Consider the following 22,527-nt stretch of genomic DNA (forward strand, 5'->3'; position numbering starts at 1 on the left):
CGCGAAGGCAACTACGCGCTCTGTAGCGGTGAACGTCTGTGTTCAAGAGAAGTGTTTGTGCTCCATCACCAAGTGTTACATCCCTTACAAACGATGCGCAAAAAACGAGAGCAGGAAGACGACAACGACAAAGACTATTTGTGTTATGTTCTTCTGTGCATCATTTAAAAGGAATCCGTTCCCACTTGCCTAATCTGCAGTGGTTCTGACGTACTCCGCTCCCCTCTCTGCCATAGTTTCAAGCTCAAGTTGAAGAAACGATTGCGCGAATGGTCATTCTCATAAGCGTCGCCTTCCAGGCGTTGACAGGGTGGAGGGAAGTTCCTCTCGTTCTTTCATATAACGTGATCCATCTTCGTTGCGATGATCTCTCTCGGTACATTAAGACATTTCCTTCCTCACTCGCTCGCTCACTCACTGACTCATCTCACTCCATTGATCAAGCAATCACTCAATCAATGAATCATTCTTCATTCTAACATAAGTGGTTGTACATTAACAGTAGTCGAAAGTCACTAGCTGGATTCAAGGCGCCCCAGCCCTCAATACAGAGAGTAACAGCTAGTTTAGCAGCGAAAAGGATGTGTCGGTTTCACAAGGGCAAAAAAAAAAAAAACATTCCGGCAGAAATCAAATTGCTAATGAAAAAAATCGCATTGAAACTATAGATGCAGGGTGACTTCCGTTTTATCACGTACATTTCTGCTTGTCCATCTTCAGACTTTCTCTGGAGTCATTACGCAACTACTGCAGGAGCCTCTCATGTTTTATCACTCTTTGAAGTAATACCATGACAGCACACCTGCGACACTTCAATGGATCTGTATGACGCTCTATACATATCTGTATGCATGTATAATTGCATTTCCGATGATGGGGTCATACGACAGTCGCGGAGCCCAACAGCCCGATCCTGTAACCATGGTTCAAGTACGCGAAATACATGTAACCCATTGGGCCTCAAATGCACGCATACTTTTTTTTTCTTTCGTGCCAATTCCAAGTAGATGTTCCACCAGCCGTGGTGGCTGAGCGGCTACGGTGCTGTGCATGCTAAGCACGAGGTAGCGGGATCAAATCCTGGCAGCGGCAGCCGCATTTCCATGGAGGCAACCTGCAATAACGTCCGTGTCCCGTGCATTTGCGGCACGGTAAAGATCAATTGGGGGGAAAAATAAATCCGGAGCCCGCGGTTGCGGCGTTCCTCAAAATGAAATCATTGTTTTGGTACGTAATACCCCACAATTCAATTCAATTCAATTTCAAGTAGCTCTTCGAGGTGAGTGGCGTACGCGTCACATCGCTTAGTACGCGTGCGCGTGGGAGCCCTTTCCCGTAAGTTTCCCTTCACGTATGTAGGCTGCAACACGGGCGTCACATCCACGTAGGCTTTGCTTAGCAAAAAACTGTTTTTTCGTCCGCTAAGTCGATAGTAAGCGCGGCACTTACAGCTTAGATACGGTAGAAGGTTTCAGGAGATGCATAAAATTGTATATATCGGTGGAATTCGAACCGGTCGCGCCAGATAATCAGTAAAGGTCATGCTATTTCTGTTAGAGGAAACAATGTTGTTGATCGTTAAGCACAAGTGATACCGTCATTTCGTTCTGCTGGCACAGCTCTGATACGTCTAACATGCACACAGATTATAGAAATTTGTTCCATTTTGCTTGCATGCATGGTCACTACTAGTAACTACTGAAGGCCCTGACAAAGTCAGTGTGCACTGCTACCTTCACAATATCTAAGTAATTTTTATTGTACTCTTCTGCCATGAAGAAAAGGCATGGCACGTATGACCTCATGACTGCACATGCGGCATATATCATTCCGGTCGTGCCAACAAAAATAATAAACTCAACCCGCCGTTTCGGTAATAGGCATACGCGACGATTACTCATAGATCTTGGACACATGGTGTATGTTTGCAGACCGTGTTCATTACTGAGCATCGGTTACTTTTTTCCGTGGGCTTGGTTAGCTCTCAATAAACACGGTTATAAGTTTATAGTAAAATTATTTTATTCCGTCTAATTTTACTTGCTATCCCCATGTGTCTTCAATTAAAGAAACGCTTTACCTTAAACACCTTGCATCGCGGCGAAAGTATTCTCGACTGTGCTCATTTAGAAATATGGCAATCAGATTCTTCAAGAAAATTTGCTCCAACTACAATCGTGCGCTTCACCTCGCACTGACCTTTTCCGAGAAGTTGGCGCACCCATTTGTCGCACAAGTACATGTTCGGATTCGTTTGCACAGAAAACCCGAGGAGACTCGAACCACTTTCCTGCCTCCATCGCTGCCGTCTCTAACACTGAGAACTTCAAGGCAGCCGCAAAAGCACATATTTGTTCTAGCCTCTATTCTCTGTAATGCTGCGAGGGTACAATATGCTAAAACAGCATGCCTGCATACAGTAAGCTTATTAGCATAACCCTTTACTCTCGATACTTGTTCCGCACCCACATGGCGCGTGAGTGTGTACCTGTCTATAGGTGCTCCGATTCGGCTTCGAGCTTCGCCACCTGCCGCACACGAACCGGTCCAGCTCGAGGCACGGGTTCGCGAACCAGTCCATGGCGTGGACCATCTGGTCCACAGCTATCAGGCAGCCGGACACCGCCGGCTTGTTGCCGCTCCAGCAGCTCTTCTTGAGTTCGTCCGCGATGTGAAATATTTGCGCCCGTCGAACACTCGCGTCGTGCTTCAGCACCAGCGCTGCGATCAGCAACACGAAGATCAGCACCGGGGACAGCACCAGCACGGCGGTCAGGGACTTCCGGTAGCGGTGTCCGGCATGCGTGTCCTTGAGATTCATGAACCGGGGCAGCTTGGAGCTTCGAACTGCCGGCAGATAGAAAACGGCGAATACGAGTTAGCCGCTGGAAATGTCTAGCGTCGATAACGGCCCTCGCTAATTGCTATAGGTTGAAATGCTGCGCGAATCTGCTGCAGCGTAAAACTTGCACAGATCGCTTTCGCTTCCCTCGCATCTTGTAGGAATGTTCTGACCACTGAAACGTTTAGCTGACCCTGATTTTGTGAAAAGGTCCTCTTATCTTCACTTGAAGAGGAAGTCTTTGGCTAGTTGTTACGCTGCTCTGTACTTGATTTTGTCGTGAACGGGGCGAAAGATATACACAAAGGAGAAGGGAGTGCGTTTTTTAGTTTAGTTTTTAGCTTGAATTAATCATAGGTCGGTTTACGTTATTTCATTCATACACTCCCAGATGACTCCGCAAAAGGGCAAGAAAATAAGAGAGAAGTGTCGCCTATATACATACATATATATATATATATATATATATATATATATATATATATATATAAACTTGCAATCAAGTTTAACCAAGGTTCACCATGCTATGCCTTATCTTTCGCTACGTATATGTCCTGGCCTAGCCGAGATAAGTCACTGCCAATTTTCTATCACTCTCGCCGCGTTTACAACCAACAATTGCACACCGGCCTCGCTCTGTCGCTTTTATTTTCAGCGAAAGGAGTGTGAAGCGCATTTCCCACAAATTCCACAGCTGCGAAAACGACAAACGCCCCACTTGCCCTGCACGTCTAGTCGCCTTGAAGTGAGTGTATGTGCACACATTTTACTCACAAAGCAAAAGACGCATTGGAATGCGCCGATGCGCGCTGGGGAAGCGGTACGCGAAACTTCAGCGACGCCCAGATTTGGTGCTGCGCAGAAGGCGGCACAGGCGGCATTTGAGCAGACGACTGCTGCCTAAAGCCGCACCTTCAAAACAGATTTTTTGTGTAGACGTCAAATGTAACAAGTATTGTTACCATTGCAGAAACTTTTGTGGCGCTTGTTCAAATTATTGAATGCGAAGCATTTCATTGGCGAATACTTGCCAATTTGACAGTATCTGTCTAGCCGCCTGCGTCTTGGTGCTCCCAAGCTCGTTTCGTTCACTTGGTATGCACCAAAATTGGCATAGCATGACAAGACTTTATAATGAACTTAAATGATCCGTCATGACATGAATAGCATGATATGCGTGTCATGTAGGTCATGAAACAACCACCTGCGTCTTGGTGCTCTCGGGGTCGTTTCGTTAACTTGGTATGTACCACAATTGGCATAGTATGACAAGAATGTATGATGAACATAAATGATAGGTGATGACAATAATGTCATGACATTTGTGTTATGTAGGTCGTAAGGGAACCGCTATGTCTTCGTGCTTTCATGGTCGTTTCGCTAACTTGGTAGACTCCCCGCACACAGCTTCGCATATCATCGATTCCCACAGAGCGTGCGATCTGCCTCGTTGCTTTTTTTTCCTCGTGACGCTTCACACATATAGCCAATAGTCTTATCAAAGCACTGTGACGTCATCGCGTCCAGATTTTATGGCGTGGGTTTGACTGCGCCATAGCAAAGCTGTACCTACCTTTAGAGAGGCATTGTGCATCCTCGCTGCATGTTTTCGAGTGATATTTGGCTCACCTGTTCATGGAACCATTCTCTCACGTCCAGTAAGAGCTATTTAGTAAATGAATTCCGGGGTTTTACGGGCCAAAACCACCATTTGATTATGAAACACGTCGTAGTAGGAGATTCCGGATTGATTTTGACCACTGTAAGGGTTGGAGGACGATCTCACCGCTGGCATCCAGTTGTAGGAGTTGTAGGTCGTAGGGAGGAACTTGGGAGGATTAGGCGTACAGGGTTTATTTACATAATTACATTAGAACAAGGGATACATTAGACAGTCTAGCGTGACTCCCAAATGGGGCGCGCAAGAGAAGCATACAGCATACGAGCACGAAGCTCCAAACACACAGCTGGTCGAGCACGATCACAGGGCACACAGCTCACGAGCACCCTCAGCAGCCGCACAACTGCTGCTTATAAACACTCTGTCCTCCCTAGATCCCTAGTTGAGGGAAAACGGCAGTTCACCGCCAATTCGTAGCGTCCAATGTTACCGTAATCCACCCTCCTTTTTGGAGGAGGATTACAAACACACATTCCGCACAGCTTTTACTTCTATGCCGAAGAGAGCGGGTTCTCGCTGACACTTGACCCGAGCTGGCGCCTCTTAATCCCCGAGCGGACCTTGCACAGTGTCCGCTGCGCTGTCCATTGTCTGGCGTCTTCTTCAAAGGCCCGTGAGAAGGCACCGCAAGGCATCTCCTTGCAGGAAATCGCCCTGCTTCAGTCGAACCGTGAAGGCGTTGGTGATTTCACTAACAATAGTTGGTCCACCGATCCCGTTTAGTCATAGCGGCGCCGAGGGGGTGTTGACGCGGCACGTCGTGGTCCTTACGAAACGAGTCACCGCGGCAGGTGTTCCATGGTCTTTTCGGGGAAGGTCGCCACGCTCGCCGCTGCAGCTGGCTGAGAAAACTTTACATATCTGCACGTCTGCAGGCCGTTGCTAACACCGCCAGGGTACCTTTAACCTGGCCCCAATGCGCGGGACTTGGACCTACACCGGCGCTGCCCAGACATCTTCACGCGTTATGAGAGAATACCAAGGACAGGATAACTCGAGCTTGGACGTCCCCATCACCTTCTCAGAGCTCTACGCAGCGGCACAAACCTTCAAGAAGAACACGGCTCCTGGACCCGACCAAATCACCAACGCAATGCTGCGCAACCTTAGTGATGTAGCCCTACAGCACTTAGTCGACTTCTTCAATGAACAGGTCTGGCGACCGGACGGAAGACTACCGCGAGAATGGAAGGAGGCAGACATCGTGCTTATCCCAAAACAGGGCAAGCCGCGCGAGCTCGACCATCTCAGGCCCATATCGCTCACGTCTTGCATGGGCAAGCTCTTTGAACGAGTAATTCTAACCCGACTCGAAGCCCACATCGAACGAAACTCACTATTCGCTGAATCCATGTTCGGTTTCCGCAGGAGAATCTGTGCACAGGACGTCTTTCTTCTATTAAGAGATGAGGTGCTCGATCCTCCTCCGGGCAGTATGGACAGAATCCTGCTAGCACTCGACGTCCATAAGGCATTTCATAACATCTCTCACACTACAATACTAGACGGACTGCGAGATGTCGGGTGTGGAGAAAGTATTTCATTACGTTCAAGACTTCCTGAGCAGCCGCTCCACGAAAATAGGACTAGGTTCAGCACTTTCTGCCCTGTATCGCCTACCAGATAAGGGCACTCCTCAAGGATCCATATTGTCACCACTTCTTTTTAACATCGGCTTACGTAGAATGGCCCTGGACTTACAGAAGAACCGGGACCTTCGCTGCGCCATATATGCAGACGACATTACACTCTGGGCCTGCAAAGGGTCCTACGGAAACCGACAGGACACGCTTCAACAGGCCATCAACACCATTGAAAGCTATATGAGGCGAGCAGGCATGAGGTGCGCTCCAGCGAAATCGGAGTATATTCATATTAGACCTAGACATACCCAAGCGACCAGGGCTCCGGATCTGCAGCTCACCTTGGAGGGAGAGCCCATCAAGAGGTCATCCCACCTGCGCGTACTGGGAATGTGCATTCAAGAAACGGGCAGCGTTCGCATAGCGCTCTCCAATCTCAGACGCACTGTTCGGAGCGTAACTGGGCTTATCAGCAGAGTTGCACGCAGCCGAGAAGGCATGACCGAAGCAGACACCATGCAACTAGTAAACGTCCTCGTCATTAGTCGTCTAACGTACGCTCTGCCTTTCCAAACCACGCGGCGTAACGACATCGAACATGCGGATAAGCTCATAAGAATCGCCTGTAAAGCAGCACTCGGCCTGCCTGAAAGCACAAGCACGTTCCGACTGAACGAATTAGGAATGATGAACACTTTCGAGGAATATGCAGCGGCCACCCTAATGGCGCAGCGTGAACGGCTAAACACGACACCTCAGGGATGCTCGGTTTTACAAAGACTTCACTATGCACTGACACCACAATATTGCAGCGACGAAACAATACTACTGCCATCTGAAATCCGAGAGCGGATCCACGTGGCGTCAATTCCCCGTCACATGCACCCAGTCCATCATGCGGCACGGAGACGCCCGCGGGCAGCCACCTTACTAAGGCGGCGAAGCGATCCGGATCCTTACTTTACAGACGTGAGTTCGTATCAAAAGAATACAGGCACCCTCAATACATTTGCAGCAGTCGTGACTAGCCAAGCACGAACAACCGTAGCAGCATCCATACGCACGAAATCGGTTGCAACGGCCGAAGCTGTGGCCATAGCACTGGCCATACGCGCCGCGGAAGCTAAGGGCCAATCGGCCTACGTACTGACAGACTCGCAGGACGCCTGCCGCATCTTCCTTGGGGGGCTTTACTGGGCTGCGTCTTCCGCATCCTAGGGACGGAACTCACCCTGGATCATTGCGTGACCTGGTGCCCGGCGCACACAGGGATAGCGGGGAACGAACGGGCGGACCGCTTGGCTCGAGGCATGACTGGCCGAGCCGCGGGCCACACCGCCCGAGAGAACACCTCGACACCCGGTGCGCCAAGAGAAATCCTCGAATTACAACGGCTAAGTAGGCGAACCAAAGCCCTTCCTCACCCAGACCTAGACAGGAGGCAAGCACGGGACTGGCGCTGCCTGCAAACAGACACTTTCCCACATTTATGCAGGCTACACAAAATGTACCCAGACAAATACAGCAGCACATGCCCGTGGTGCGAAGGAACCCCGACATTGGAACACATAACATTCCAGTGCGCGTTACGTGCGGCGGCTGCCACCTCGCCGCTGCTAGACAACACTCTACATAACTGGTCGTGGGAGGCGCGACTCGCGGAAGTGGAATTGGGAAGCCAACTGGCGACCCTTGACCAGACCCGGCGAGCCGCTGTAACCAGTGGGGCCCTGGAGGAGAGGCTCCACCCACCGTAACCAAACAACCTCTATTACAATAAACGTTTACTCTCTCTCTCTCTCTCTCTCTCTCTTGTGCACGTGCACTTGACGGTAACTTTTTTCGTGTGGTAGCACAGCCAAAGCTACGCGCACGCGCTCGCTCGTGCGGTGCATGTGCTCTCGTGCTACCACACCAAGCAGTGCCGCCATTTTGCTACCGCTTTCGGTTTCAGTTTTACCAGCACGTTCATCGCATGAGCGTTTTCCTTTTTTTTATTTAGTTATTTTTATTGGTATCCGCTGTTTGTATCATTACTGTCCGTGCAAGGGTCTCAAGATAAATAGGATGCGTATATCGTTTTCCAAACGTGAACACAAATATTGATATACAGTTTATGAATGCCACACTGACGGAACAAGTAACTGAACCGCTCTCCGAAACACGTAACCTCGAGCCCGCTTCTTGTATTACGCTGAGGGGAGGGGGGGGGCGCACTATTGAACTACACATCCAAACGCGAGAGAGGGACTGCAATAATGTAATAAGGCAAGCGATGCGATATTTTGAATTTCGGAGAAGCGTTGCAAGTGCTTTTATTGTAGAAAGCAACTTTTCAGGGGGTTGAAACCGTAGGCCATCTAGGAACTGGGAAATGAGGAATTCTACGTAAAGGAAACAACATATTTTATAAATTTCCTGGCATACAGCATCGGTGTTATCGCTTTTTGACTTTAGGAGATGCAATACCTTCGACAAGATTTCACACGGAGGGCAGGAAGCACGTTAGTGTTTACGGGCAGCTATATTCTTCGCGCAGGCCAAGCACGCTGTTTTCGCACAACGCAAGGAAGGCTGTCACTCGCATAATAGGCATCGCCACGTCTGTTGCCAGATGTGGAATTCTGTGAGTGTCACTGTATTCCCAAAGCGGAACGCTGTCATCAGGAATTGCCGGGAATGCTTTCACCCATAGACGCTGACATCTCCGCTGCTATAAACTGCTACACGCGAGGTCTTCCGAAAGTAATGATTTCTGTGGCAGTGAACAACCTCGAACACTGATCCTGTATGCCATGGAATAATTGAAATGCACGTTTTTATTGTTTTTTTTCTTCCTCCTTTTTTGCGCGTTGCTTCTAATTGCGCAGTTGTGCTTCCGTACGTAGCGGATCCGTCATAGGTTCACAAGTTGCCGGTGTTGAAGCAGCCATCGCCTGCGCATCGCACCGGCGGCACCACTGCGTTGGTGGTGTTGGCTTCACGCAACACAGCTCCTTTCTTCGTAGTCGTTTGCAGCCAAGCAAGCACTCTTCAACACAGCACCTTCATCGTTTGTTCATGACGAGTTCAGATCAGCTTACTCAGATTCGCACGCGCTTGGCACAATCCAGCAACGCTATCATTGTTTACAGGATAGCGAAAAACTAGAAGTGGTAAAAAACAAGAAAATTTTCCTAAGCAAGCTTAGGAAAATTTGTTATGAAAGAAATCTTAAACGAAAAAACAAAATAATAATCTGTACGTCATTTTTTATGCTCCGTAGCTAGTGGACGCTTATATTCGCCGACTACGCAGATGCTCAGCAAAAAATAAAAATAAAAAAGAAAAAGAAAATCTGTGCTTCGGCTTCGTAGCTTTGGCTGCGCTGCTGCAGAAAGTTGTCGCCGGGTATAAGTTACTATAGCTATTCAAGTAAAGCATGCGACATAATTCAAATCAAATATTAGCACAAACTGCAACATGCTTTTTTCAAATATTCCGTGCCAAGTCGTAGAATAAGTCACGTGCTACTCGATAATTATGCTGAAAGCAGTAGAAGTATTGAAGCTCCTTATTTTTGTGCTCTAACTTCGTTGTGAAACTGCAACTCTGTTTCATCATACCACCTAATCCTACGCAGTCCTCGACAACATTTCGCTTCCGACAACTGACACTCACTCTGGTGTGCTAACAGACCAGCGGGTATCTACTCTACGCATTGTATCACAGATCCGACTCTATTTCTTAATCTCAACCAGAATATTGACTAAGACGAAGGCTAAGTGCAACGAAATGTCGCTAGGGTCAGATATGTTATAAATAAGTACTATATAAAACTGAAGTAATGATGCCGAAGCTGCAACGTAGGTAATTGAAAAGCTCGCTTATTAACCACCCTTAAACGGCACCTAAGCAAACGACGCTTCAACCCGTTGGTTAGTGTATGTGACGTAAAGCCGAACACGTCACATCCGAGATCTTTTAGCACACCGTGGGAAGCCACGGGAGGCGCCTACTTTGAGAAGTAATGCCGACAGCCCGCTCATTACGAGTCATGCGTCACTTCTGGCGAGTGTTAACGACGGCATTTTTTGGCGGTATCGCAACCATACATTTATGTGTGCTAGGGTGGTGGCTTGGGCGACTTAGTGGTCCGTAGTCTTCTACGTACAGCGCACACAAACACCCGACACGCAAAAAAAGCCTGACGCAGACTGACGCTAGCGAAGCGCAGTGTGCGTGTGGCATACTTCCGCCAGCCTTTGGTGACGCATTCAGTCGCATTTCTAACGTAAAACTAGAGTCATTTAAAGCTAACAACTTTGCACAAGGTCTGCTCTACGTTGTGAGGGTGCCCTTCCCACCACCGCTTTTTCTCCTGCATTCCACGTGAGCTGACAGATTGACGCGTCTGGGCCGTGTGCCAAGCAAGCCTGCAAGCCCGAGCGCCAGAAGCGAGTCAACTCTTCTGCCGTTGCGGAAGCTGCGTTTCTGTTAAGCCTGCTCTCGGCCCGAATCAATGCGTGTGTATATTAAACGCTTTTATAACTAATCTCAAGCCTCTCAGCCCTCCCTCAGGCTTGGCATGCCGAAACAACTAGACTATATCTGAAGCGAGGCATCGTACGCGGGCCCTAATTTCGTTGCACTTGACCGTCAACGGGCGTGGGCGCCGACCTGTCCTTCGGGCTTACAATCGTCTTGCGAGAGCCTGTCACTCACTGTTGTACGGGGTGGCCGACAGTGGAACCTCGGGAATGCGCAGCAGGTCGGTATCGTCCCTCTCGTCGGGGAAGTACACGTTCCTACGCCCCGTCTTCTCCGAACTGGACCCCGCCGCCAGGGTCGTCGGGCTCGCACCCACCCGTGCAGCTGCCGAGGCCTCCAGCTGCGGCTCGTCGTCGTCACACGCCCAGTGGATCTCCGACACGGTGCTCAGACGCTCGAGGCACTTGGGCGAGTGGACGTCGCGACCGGCGGCCGACGACGAGGAGTCTCTGGAGACGCGCTTGAGCAGCGCCAATAGGGCGGCCGTGCGCGGCGTGGTGCGACCGCTCGTGAGGATCGAGGTCCACGAGTTTTTCGGAGAGCGCACGGGCGACGACGGTGACGTCGTGGTTGGCGGAGGAGACGGCGTCGTCGCCTTATCCCTGCACGCTGCTTCGGAGACTGGAGACAGCGGCCGTTGTGGAGACATCCTGCCCTTGGCCAAGTTGGCTTTCGCGTCGTCGTTAAGGTCTACCACGGGCGTGAAAGCACCGGCAGGCTCCGGCTTGGATATGGCCTCTTCGAGGCGTTTCCCCGGATGTATAACGGGGCGTCTTGCCCGGGTGCCAGATTTCCGAGACTCGCGGCCGTCTGCATCGTTGGCCGATTCCTTCTTATCAATAGCTCTGTCGTGTACGGGAAGCGCAGATCCTGCTTGCATGGCAACCCCCGGTTTGCTTGGCCGCTGGTGGTATTTTTCTCTGATTCTGAAGAAGGGCACCCTAATCTTTCTCTTCGTCCTCAACGAGAAGTTGCGAAACTGGCTGGCCGAGTTCTCATCCCCGCTGCTTGTCGAAGCGTCACCTGGTGTCATGGATATCGTCGTCGATAGCGCCGCTATATCCGAGTCGCTGAACGATTTGTGTAAGCCGGCGGACACGGGCGTGGCATTGACGGCTACTCGGTCTCGCGTGTCAGGGAGAACGCTGTGTCCACGACCGCAAGTCCAAGTGCCACCCGGTCGCTTGGTCGAAGTGTCTTCGGCTCCGTCTCTGGCTTCGCGCAGCTTGCCCAAAATGTTGGGCGTTGCCTGAACTGCGAACGCCGTCAGGCCCGTGGCGTCGCTGCTAAGTGCGGACGAGACGCTGTTTTGAGTCTTCCCTTCGTCGCAATGTTCTTCCTCTGCGGACGTACGGTTTTCAACTGGGAACGCACTTCCGTTGCTGGCGTTTGCGCGGCAAAGCTCGTCTTCTCCTTCGGTACGGGTTTCCAGGCTCGCCTGTGTCCACGCAGCCGACTCTGTCACCTCGGACGTCGAGGGAGCAACAGATTCTCCAGGCGACGTCCTCTTCGGGCTAGCCTTACGCTTCTTGCTCTTCGACTTGGAGCGTCGTCGCGTCTCGTATGGCTTCATTTGGTCAGATATGACGTCTTAGGAGACGACTGAGCGTACGCTGATTCGGTTCCTTCTTCCTCACGAGCTGGCGCGAGGCCGAAACAGGCCTGTTATATTGCTACTAGATATATGGCACATGCCCGCTACGGGTGATTGGCCGAGGTGATGTAAGAGAGATTCTTGTATGCATAAAGGTAGCGTAACATACTTTTAACAAATAAAAGAACACAGTTAGAATTTTAACGCGAATCTCGCCGAAACAAATAGGAAGCTTTACAAGCCCACCGGAATCAGTTCACATTCCAAGTAGCGCCAGTGCACTTCACGGGATATGTGATGGCCGATGCAACAAATGATGTAACAGCATGTGCAGTTATGCTTAGATTTTTTCATTGAAACGCAGCCTCTAATCTACAATCTATGGCATCGCGATAAAGAAAGCATTCCGCACTGCGTAAAAAGACAGAAATAGAAACGCTGTATTTTCTTTTCTGAAGCTAAAGACGCACCAAGGATGATAGGCGAGCGACTTTCTGGGGAGGTTAAAGTTCATCCTGAGAACAGTACACAAAAAGGATGCACGAAGAATCTCCATTACGCAAACTGGTAGAAGTGTCGTTTGTCGCTTGAAACATTATAATCGAAATTTCGAAAAACCTTAGTTGTGAGGTTATTTAAATATTGGTATATGCAGTCGCTTGCATGAATTGCTTGGTTGGTTGTTGCTATGTGATATGGGGAGCGTAACCCAATTTCACCTTCATCAAGGTATCGGAAGTTTGGAGGGTTCAAGAAAATGAAGAATTCTGTGAAAATAACTTTAAAAATCTTACTGCAATTTTTTTCTTGTGAGTCAGCCCATACACATATGAAGTGGATGAGAATTGAAACCGACGTGCTCAATCCTTTCCTTTTTCAATCACAACCATATAAAGCCAAGTGACAATGAAGCCAATAAAAGCATAGGAGCCATTTCCTGTGGCTGAGATTGAAAAGTAGAAAATAATGGGAAAGAAGGAAAATTATGGTTGACGAACATGCAACTTGCCGCCTGTGGTAATCGAACCCACAACCTCTGCATTACGTTTGTGTTGCACTACCATTTCAGCTACAGCGATGGCTATCAAGCCGGCCACTATCTCGCTCAGGGCCATGGTGGGTGGCTGTGGAACATGCTATTTTTACCCGATGGTGTCATGTAGTACGTGAGCTTATGAGCAGAATATGAAGCGAATATTTCATTTATATTGCAGCGATGAATAGAACGAGAATACGACGCCTTTTGCCGTCGTTCTTTTGCTCCTCGAAAGCAGTATTCGGCAACGGTGGTTGAGTAAGAATTAGAAACTTAATAGAAAGCGGAGTTCTGTGTAGCTTTACTTCAGAGACAAGGAGGGGGGGATTTATTGTGTGGCGCTGGATCGTCCCTCGTGAGCACATTGGAATGTTAATACGCAAACAAGTCAATCTTAAGTCATTCAGGACCAGAGTAGTTAGCTGAAATTTCGTTAGCAAGATAATCAATAGTGTGGTCCGAGTACAAGGGGACTGATTGAGCCTTTGAGGGATTATTTAGCTGCTGTAGATAAAAAAAGACGAAGTTGCCCCTATATTTCGAAGCACTGCGGCAGTTCCGGCCCCAGTGTTATGGGCAGTACTAACTCTTTCACGTTTTCGTCAGGTATAGGTCGCAATAAATATTTCGCACATGCGCACGAATCATGTTTCTTCGAGGAAGTTTACGAAATTTAACACTAAGTTCCACCTTTTCTAGCTCTTCATTGTTTCCTGCAAACCTTATCCGCGCGTACTTCAACCCGATTGTTGGCCCATCACATATCGTGGGTGCGTGCCAGGTTTTGAAGGATCATTGTCATCATTATCACCATCATAGGGAACTCTGGTCAAAGAAGAGAGAGAGAGAGAGAAACTTTATTTGGTTCCTTCAAGGATTTAGCGTCTCGAGGTCTCGGTCGTCTTGGACGCCGGCGACTTGGAGCCTCTTCCGGCAAGGGTGGGCCCCTATTCCAGGGCTCCACTGAGCCTAGCTACCTCACTAGCGTGCTGCACTAAGGCCCTTTGGGCCGTGAGCTCGCAGCTGGTAAGCCGACTCTCCCATTGCTCCGCACTCGGGTTATTGTGTTGGTGAAATGATTTATTGTGTTTACATTCCCATGTGACATGATATAGTGTGGGTGTGGCCCCACACCATGGGCAGGTTTCTCTGTATTGTGCTGGGTACATTTTCTTTAGGATGTATAAATTTCGGAAGGAGTTTGTCTGCAATCTGCGCCAACTCGTTGCTTCCTCCTTCGTTAGAGCTTTGTGCGGTGGGGGATATTTGGCTCTCGTCCCTCTGTATAAGTTTAAGATTTCTGTGTATCCTCCTTCACAAGCGTGTGGGTGATACTCCGGGGCGCGCGACTGCTCTGCTCGGAACGTGGTCTCTCGAGCTAGGCTGTCTGCCCTTTCGTTACCCTCTATGCCTGCGTGGGCCGGAATCCAAATTAACTTGTGTGTAACGTTCCTCTCGGCGAAGTTGGCTCCGCCAAGAATTCTGAGGGCGGCTTTGCTTATCCTGCCCCTCGTGTAATTTCTGCACGCTTCCTTCGAGTCTGTTAAGATGTTTAGAGGCCTGCCTGTCCTATATCCTTCTACTGCCGCCAGCACCAGGGCAATTTCTTCGGCCTCCGCTGTGTCGGCTGCCTTTGCCGTCGCACATGTGATCAGATTTCCGTCGCCGTCCACCACCACCGCCGTGGCCGTGCGCTTCCCTTCTCGCGGGTACGTGGCAGCATCCGTGTACACCGTGTTCTCTAGGTTAATTTACAATCGGCTTGCTCTAGTTCCAGTTGTTTTCTTTCTGAAAGTGGGCTCCGCTGGCGTGGTGGAGTGTGGAGGGACGCCCTTTTTCGTATCTCTCTTTCTTGTCGTGCCTTTCGCTTCTAACCGCTGCTTCGTTTAGTTCTCTTTCCTTGTTTCGTATCGGTGCTGGTGCATGCACAAGCTATAGAGTGTGTCGTCAGCTTATCATAGCGCTTCAACGTCAGAAGCTGGCGGCGTGAACGGGCTCTTCCGCTGCGGTATTCTCCTCTGTTGTAGCATCAGCGGAGGCGCTGGGAAGTGTAATCTTCGACAGGCAATGTGTCGGCCCGGAGCTCGCACCCTCGTGGGCATCGTAATGTTTGCTTCTGCATAAACTTCTATCAGAGCACTTTATGATTCCTCCGACAGTAACTGGCCACCCTCGCGGACATCAAATCTAACCAGAGGAGCGAGCCATAACAGCAATGGCTGTAAACAGAAACAAGAAAGAAAAGTGAATATATATTGTGGGCATTTCCAACGGCCTTGCTGAGTGCTTTCTTCGCACGCTCTCCGACATGATCGCTATGTACCTTCAACCGGATCACTCAAACTTGGGCGCAATTTGGCCATTCGTGACTTTCGCGTATAATACTGCCGTACAACGCACAACTGGCTACTCGTCATTCTACCTTGTATGTGGCCGTTCGCCCTCTTTTTCTCTTGACGTCTTCTCCTTCTCCGCCCCTGCACTCCAGCTGCATCCTCTTGGGGACAATATATAACCCTCCTCCTCCATTGTCGCCAGCTCGCGCGCATCAACACTGGAGCTAGGCAACATGATCGCAAGAACCTCGATGACGCATCTCATCACGTAGTGTTCTTCCGTCCTGGCGACGAAGTGCTCCTCCGGACACCAGTTAGCACTCTTGGCTTGCACGAAAAGTTTCAGTTTCGGTTGATAGGCCCATACACAGTTTTGGAACAGGCGTCTCCCGCTAATTATCGCTTTCGACCTGTTGTTGTCCCAACTGACCGCAGCTGTCGTGTTGCCGAGATTGTCCACGTCTGTCGTATGAAGACTTTCAGGAAGCGTTCGCCGTCCTTTTATGTTGCGGCCAGGCTGGCCGCCCGCACGCGCGGGAAGTGTGGGCATTTCCTATGCACTTCTTCATTGTCTGCACATGATTATCATCACATCGGGTTCTTCGTCTTCATCGCTTGTGAGGACTCATCTTGGGATTGATCTGTGCCTGTAGTGTGATCGGTCTGCCACGTCTTCGGGGTGTATTTGATTTATCTTTTTAAATTTTATACTGAAATACTGTCAATCCATCGCAGGAATTGCTACAGAGGTGGGAGTGAATACATAAACAAAATGCACATCGATAAGTTTCCACACGCAAGCAATGCAACAGACAACGAGAGAAAAAAGCCGGTCAGCAACATGATAAGCACCTGTGACAAACGATGTCTTCCACGAATTAATTAAACAATTCTAGCGTTGGCTGATCAACAAATAATTCATCCAAGGAATTCCAGTCTCTAAAGGCTTGCGGAAAGAAAGAGAAACGAAGCACGTTATCAGTACAATTAAATTCCTCTAGGGTAAATTTACGTTTATTGCGTGTTTGCGTGGAAGTGTTGCATGTAATGAATGGCTTGGGATTTAGCTTGAAACTTTGGTTGAACAAAGAATACAAGAAGTTTAACCTGTGCACTGTTGGGAGGCCAGCGAGTTGCAGGATTTCGGTTGGGGAATCCGTTCGTCTGTAACGATTGAAAATAAATCGCACGACTTTCCTTTGTACCCTTTCAACTGTGAGAATGTTGTGCTTAGTGTACGGAAACCAGGCAACGCTGGAATATTCCAATATTGGTAGGACAAAACTGATGTAAGCGAGAAGTCGTGTTTCAAATGTAGAACCCGTAAGCGAACGTTTAAGAAAGAACAATTTATGTAATGCCATTTTGGAAATTTGTTCAACATGCGTGAACCAGCTAAGGTCACGGCTTATCAATACCCCCAGGCAATTATACTGTGAAACATTCTGTAGTATGGGGCCATTAATGGTGTAGGCATAGAAAATGGTTGATTTATTGTTTGTTATGGTCATATAAACGGCTTTCTCCGTGTTTAATGCCATTTGCCAATCTGTGCACCACTGGGCTACTACGTTCAGGGATTTGTTAAGTTTTATTTGGTCATCGCGAGTTTTAATCGTGTGGTATAACACACAGTCATCGGCAAACAGTCTAATATTTACATCAATGTGGTTAGTTATATCATTTATGCACAACGACAACAGCAGTGGTGCCAGAACAGAACCCTGCGGTACGCCAGATAAAATGGGAACGGTATTTGATACCTGGTAATCATACTGTATATACATACAGGTAAAGGTCCGAAAGATCATCTGCAAACCAACGCTTGAGAGGACAATCTCCTACTATGGCCTTTAGTTTCTAGATAAGTTTAAGGTGAGCAAAGCCCTCAAAAGCCTTGGAAAAATCCATAAATATTGTATCAGCTTGTAGTTGGCTGTTAATATCTTTGGCAAAGACACGTAGTGCTTCAACTAATTAGGTAACAGTGGATAGGCCACTACGAAAACCATGCTGTATATTGTTAGATTCGACATATTCTATTAGATACTTTAGGATGATGTATGCAAGCATTCTACATGAGCTACGAGTAAGCGATACGGGTCTGTATGTAGTCAGTAGGGGAAGAAGTATCACCTGGCTTGTGCACAGGAATGACTTCAGTAATTTTCCATTCAGCTGGAAGGTGACCTACGTGGAGCGATTTTAAATATATATGCTGGATGCAATCTACTAACGGGTTCACCGCACCGTTTTAAACAGGCATTTGGAATGTTATCTGGACCAGGGCTTATTTTCGTCAATGTATAGTAAAAGTGAAAACAGGGCCGTCTACGATATGAAGGCGGTGTGTAAAGACTTGCTTTCGCTATTTTATATATATGGACAACTTTGTAAAAAAGCCGTTATCAGCAGTGAAAGTGGACTGAAAGTAGGTGTTAAAAAGATTGGCTTTCCGGTTTCCTCCTGAAGTAGGCGCAGCTGCTTGGTTATTACGCTTTACACTTGTGTATCGCCAGAACTTATGTGGACCCGTTTTAATAAAGTTGTGTAGAGAGTGACTTACAAAGTGTTTTTTCGCCACCCTCACTTTACTTTTCAGGGCCCTTGACATCACTGTGATTTGTGACCGAATACTACTGCACGAGCGAGCTTTCTTAGCCCTTCTAAGCCTCTTTATTTTGCGTTCGATGTGGAATATTGTACGCGTGATTAAAGGCCCTGTTAACTGCAACGTCGCAATATATATATATATATCCGGCACCGCATTCATCGCGAGTCCATTCAGTGTATCGTCTTGGAAGAGAGCGGACACTTTTGTTCGCCAAACTCTACCCCTCTTTCCGGTTTCTCACTCTTTCCTGCGATTCCCCTCTGTGCGTGCGACCAAGGGACTCTTAGAGATATCCGGTACGTCCAAGGGCCGTGCAGCGTAAGGGCGGATCGGAAGAGGCGCGTGGGGGCATTTATTGGGTCGCCATTGTTTCCATACTCTTGTTCACCTCATCATATATTGTAACTGATTGTGATAGCTTCCACAACTATTTCTCTCGACACGACAAACCTGCAAAGATGCTAAGTCATTCACAGCCACCCCGAAAGATAAAAATGAATGGTTGAGCTGGTTGATGATGCATGGTAGCGGGTTGATGATCCATGATGATCCATAAACGCTCACAAGGGCGAAAATACAGACCTACTTCGGAGGGCAGTTATGAGCCCCCTTAACACCCGGATACATTTAGAAAATTCTGCGTCGTATTCAGGACAACAACGCTGTTAGAGATACGTAACCCCGTATACTCCAGCAAAAAAAAAAAAGAAAAAGCTATATTTTCTCTCTCTCTCTCTCTCTCTCACCTATTTTATGCGATACGGTGCTACCATTAGTGCTTCTGGAAACTGCTAGACAATGAATCTAGAAGCTGTCGCGTAATCCGACGAAAGCAGGCGTCTTCCAGGTGTTCAGGGGCGCATCCGCCGAGTTGCGCTCTGCGCAGCGCCATCTATTCGAAAGCGCGACATACTACACACGCCCGGTTCGGAAGCGCTCCGCAAGGTGTCCCTTACCGAGTTCGCCTCTGCCATACCGTAGCTGTTTCTCTTACCACTCTTTACCACATTTCTTTTTGCAGATTTTTCTTACCTACAGTTTTGCTGAAGGCACACGCGGTGCACATCCACCAGCGTTTTAGGCGCAGAGTTTTCTACGGAAATTGCTACAATTAACTGTTTCGCTAGTAGTATACGGGCCCCTTCACACTGTCGAGTCGTAGAGGTCGTGCAAGGGTTCTGGTCGCAAAGCGACAGTCGCAAATGGTCGCATTGATCGAAAACCGACGGTCACAGGCCAGTCGCAAGCTGCCCGATTTTCCAGCCTTGCGACTGCGAGTCGCAAACTACTAAACCAAACGGCGATGCCCATGGCGCCTGACCACCTTGGCGGTTCGGCAGCGAAGCCAGTGGTTCAGGGAACGGGGTAAAGGAAACTTAAAAGAGACAGTAAGGCAAGGTAAAGCACATTTTTAAATATATTTAATTGGAGAATTCACTAAATATAGCGAGACTGAAATAAAGAAAGAATGTAATAATTTATACAAGCCGCAAGTTTGACCGAGATGATCGGCTGTACAACGATATCTTTAAACTCCGTACTTCTAGCTTCAAATGGCATTTCGATGTTGCGCGTTTATAGTCTTCAACAAAACAGGGCGTTATAAATGCAACATTTCGCAATTATTATTCATATGCGCGGAGACTTTCGCCTTGCGGATCCTTAGTTCATAAAACTATGACCCGGTGCAAAGTTAGAAATAATGGAGTGCAAATACGTAAGTGCGTCTGAACCTACAAGCGCGACAATGAGTCAAATACGGGTACTACACATAATTCCCATGGTAGTCGAGCAATCACCGCGCCAGAGGAGCGATACCTTCTTGTACGAAACTAAATGGTCGAACGCACCTCGTCGTAATTAAAGCTGTATACGGTCTGGCAGTGGGCTCGACGATAGACCATCGTCTTACAGTGGCGCTGCAAGCAAATATTATGGACCAGCGAGCGCAAAAGCGGCCGTGGCATAGTGGTTAGAGTTCTCGACCGACACTGGAGTAATCATTTGCTTGTTCCTTGGCTGGATATGTTTGCGGCTGGTTGATTAACTGTAATTGACATTATGAGTGACGCCGTGTAATGGAGGGCTCTGAAATAACTTCGTCTGCCCGGTGTTTTTTAAAGGGACACTAGATCAGCTTACACTTATAAACTACTCTGTCGAGGCTTTATTTCTGGTTAATCTTCCTTAAGAGTATAAATAACACGAAATAATACGAAGGCCGAGCTTACAGTTTTCAAATTTTGCTCCAGAACACCAACGTCGGTGTCCTAGTGTGACGTCACAAATTACAGAGTATTTTCTCGTATTATTGCCGGTATTCCGCAATTATTGTTCATGAAACTTTTTACGTTCTGTCGTTGGCTCCTCTAAAATAATATGTTTTCCCCCTTACCTATACAAATTAATTATATGCCCGAGAATCTCCGTTAAACTTCGTGACGGCACGACGATGGTGCGGGAACTTCGAGGCAGCGTCGCCACGTGTCATTCGTTCTTGCGTCTTTTCTGGCTTATGACGCTGTGTTTCACAGGCAAGAGTGGCTTTTATCGAAGCGCAATTTAGTAATTTAATATATATATATATATATATATATATATATATATATATATATATATATATATATATATATATATATATATATATATATATATATATATATATATCGGAGGACGTGATCACAATCGAACTGAATTTTTCCAAGTTGCTAACACAGGTAATCCAAGAAAGAACAGAAAAAGAAAAACTAAAAGCAACCGGCGTATGCGCAAGCAGTGTTCGTTTGTTCTTTGCGCCCTCTGCCCTCTGTTGCGCTGTTTCTGTAACAGATAACAAGCTAGCCTGGTCACACACACTAACGTTTAGAGACAGGAAAACAGCATTGGGGATTAGAGAGCAAACAGGGGTAGCTGGCATTCTAGTTGACATTAAAAAGAAATAGAGTTTGGTGGGGCATGTTAGACGTATGGCAGATAATCCGTATTTCATAAAGAATGGCTGCCAAAAGAAAGGAACTGCAGTTATTGGGGACAGCAAAGTACTAGTTGGTGGTATGAAATTGCCAAACGTTTGCAGGCATAACACGTCGCAAGCTTGCGCAAGACAGCGATAATTGGAGGTTGCTTGAGGAGGCCTTCTTTCCTGCAGCGAACGTAATTGGGCTGATGATGATGACGAATTTACTAATACAGCACAATGTTCTCGTTTTTTCGCAATTCGCCCCATCGAAGTGCCACCGCCGGGGTGGCAGTCGAACCCGGGTGATGTGATTACAAATGCTTGAAGTAACATGCCGCCAGTTTAACTTTGTATAAGGGACATACACAATCGCAAAGGCGAAATAAAGAAACGTGCTAGTAATCAAGTGCAATTGTGTCGTGCTGAATTAAAAAGTTCGTAGGCACTGACTTTTATGAATACTTGCGACTACACTGCGCGATCTGAATAAACTACTTTGAGGCCACACTATCGTCTGCAATGTCGATGAGTACGCCTTATCACGATTACTTCTCCTTAATGTACTAGTTCGCCGAGTGATGTGGTGTGACGAATGCACGTTTGTATGATATAAATTTTCCGTTGCAGGTGAACAACATCAGCGCTTGCCTCACGCACCTGAGGTCCATCGGTGTCACATTCGAAGGCGTCACTTCGAAAGGTCAGTGAGTGTTTCACATCAGGATAGCCATGCCGAACGATGCGATTATGTTTAGGAGAAATGACCACAAGTTTGTTAATTGCGCGCGATTCTTTTCAAGGAAACTGGAGAGTTCTTGCCTGAATTAGTAGGTTACGTGCCTACGTATTTTCTGAGGTATTTTCAAGTTTATAACAGCTGTGTCTTACCAGTACTCACGTACAGGGCAGAAACCTGGAGGCTTACGAAAAGGGTTCTGCTTAAATTGAGGACGACACAGCGAGCTATGGAAAGAAGAATGATAGGTGTAACGTTAAGGGATAAGAAAAGAGCTGATTGGGTGAGGTAACAAACGCTAGTTAATGCTATCTTAGTTGAAATCAAGAAAAAGGAATGGGGGCATGGGCAGGACACGTAATGAGGAGGGAAGATAACCGATGTTCATTAAGAGTTACGGAATGGATTCCAAGGGAAGGGAAGCGTAGCAGTCGGCGGCAGAAAGTTAGGTGGGCGGATGAGATTAAGAAGTTTGCAGGGACAACATGGCCACAATTAGTACATGACCGGGGTAGTTGGAGAAGTATGGGAGAGGCCTTCGCCCTGCAGTGGGCGTAACCAGGATGATGATGATGATGATGATGATGATGATGATGATGATGATGATGATGATGTA

At 47.9% G+C, this 22,527-nt stretch overlaps 1 protein-coding gene across 1 annotated transcript in view; it reads left to right on the top strand.

The window, feature by feature from the left end:
* The window catches only part of LOC142568180 (uncharacterized), a 190,661-nt gene that overhangs the window by 143,506 nt on the left and 24,628 nt on the right, over nucleotides 1-22,527 (top strand). The window contains exon 5 of the mRNA XM_075678238.1: nucleotides 21,803-21,875. Coding sequence (XP_075534353.1) covers nucleotides 21,803-21,875 — 73 coding nt within the window. The remainder of the gene's footprint in view (nucleotides 1-21,802; nucleotides 21,876-22,527) is intronic.

This window comes from Dermacentor variabilis, unplaced genomic scaffold (genome assembly GCF_050947875.1).
Source record: "Dermacentor variabilis isolate Ectoservices unplaced genomic scaffold, ASM5094787v1 scaffold_17, whole genome shotgun sequence".
Taxonomy (NCBI): domain Eukaryota; kingdom Metazoa; phylum Arthropoda; class Arachnida; order Ixodida; family Ixodidae; genus Dermacentor; species Dermacentor variabilis.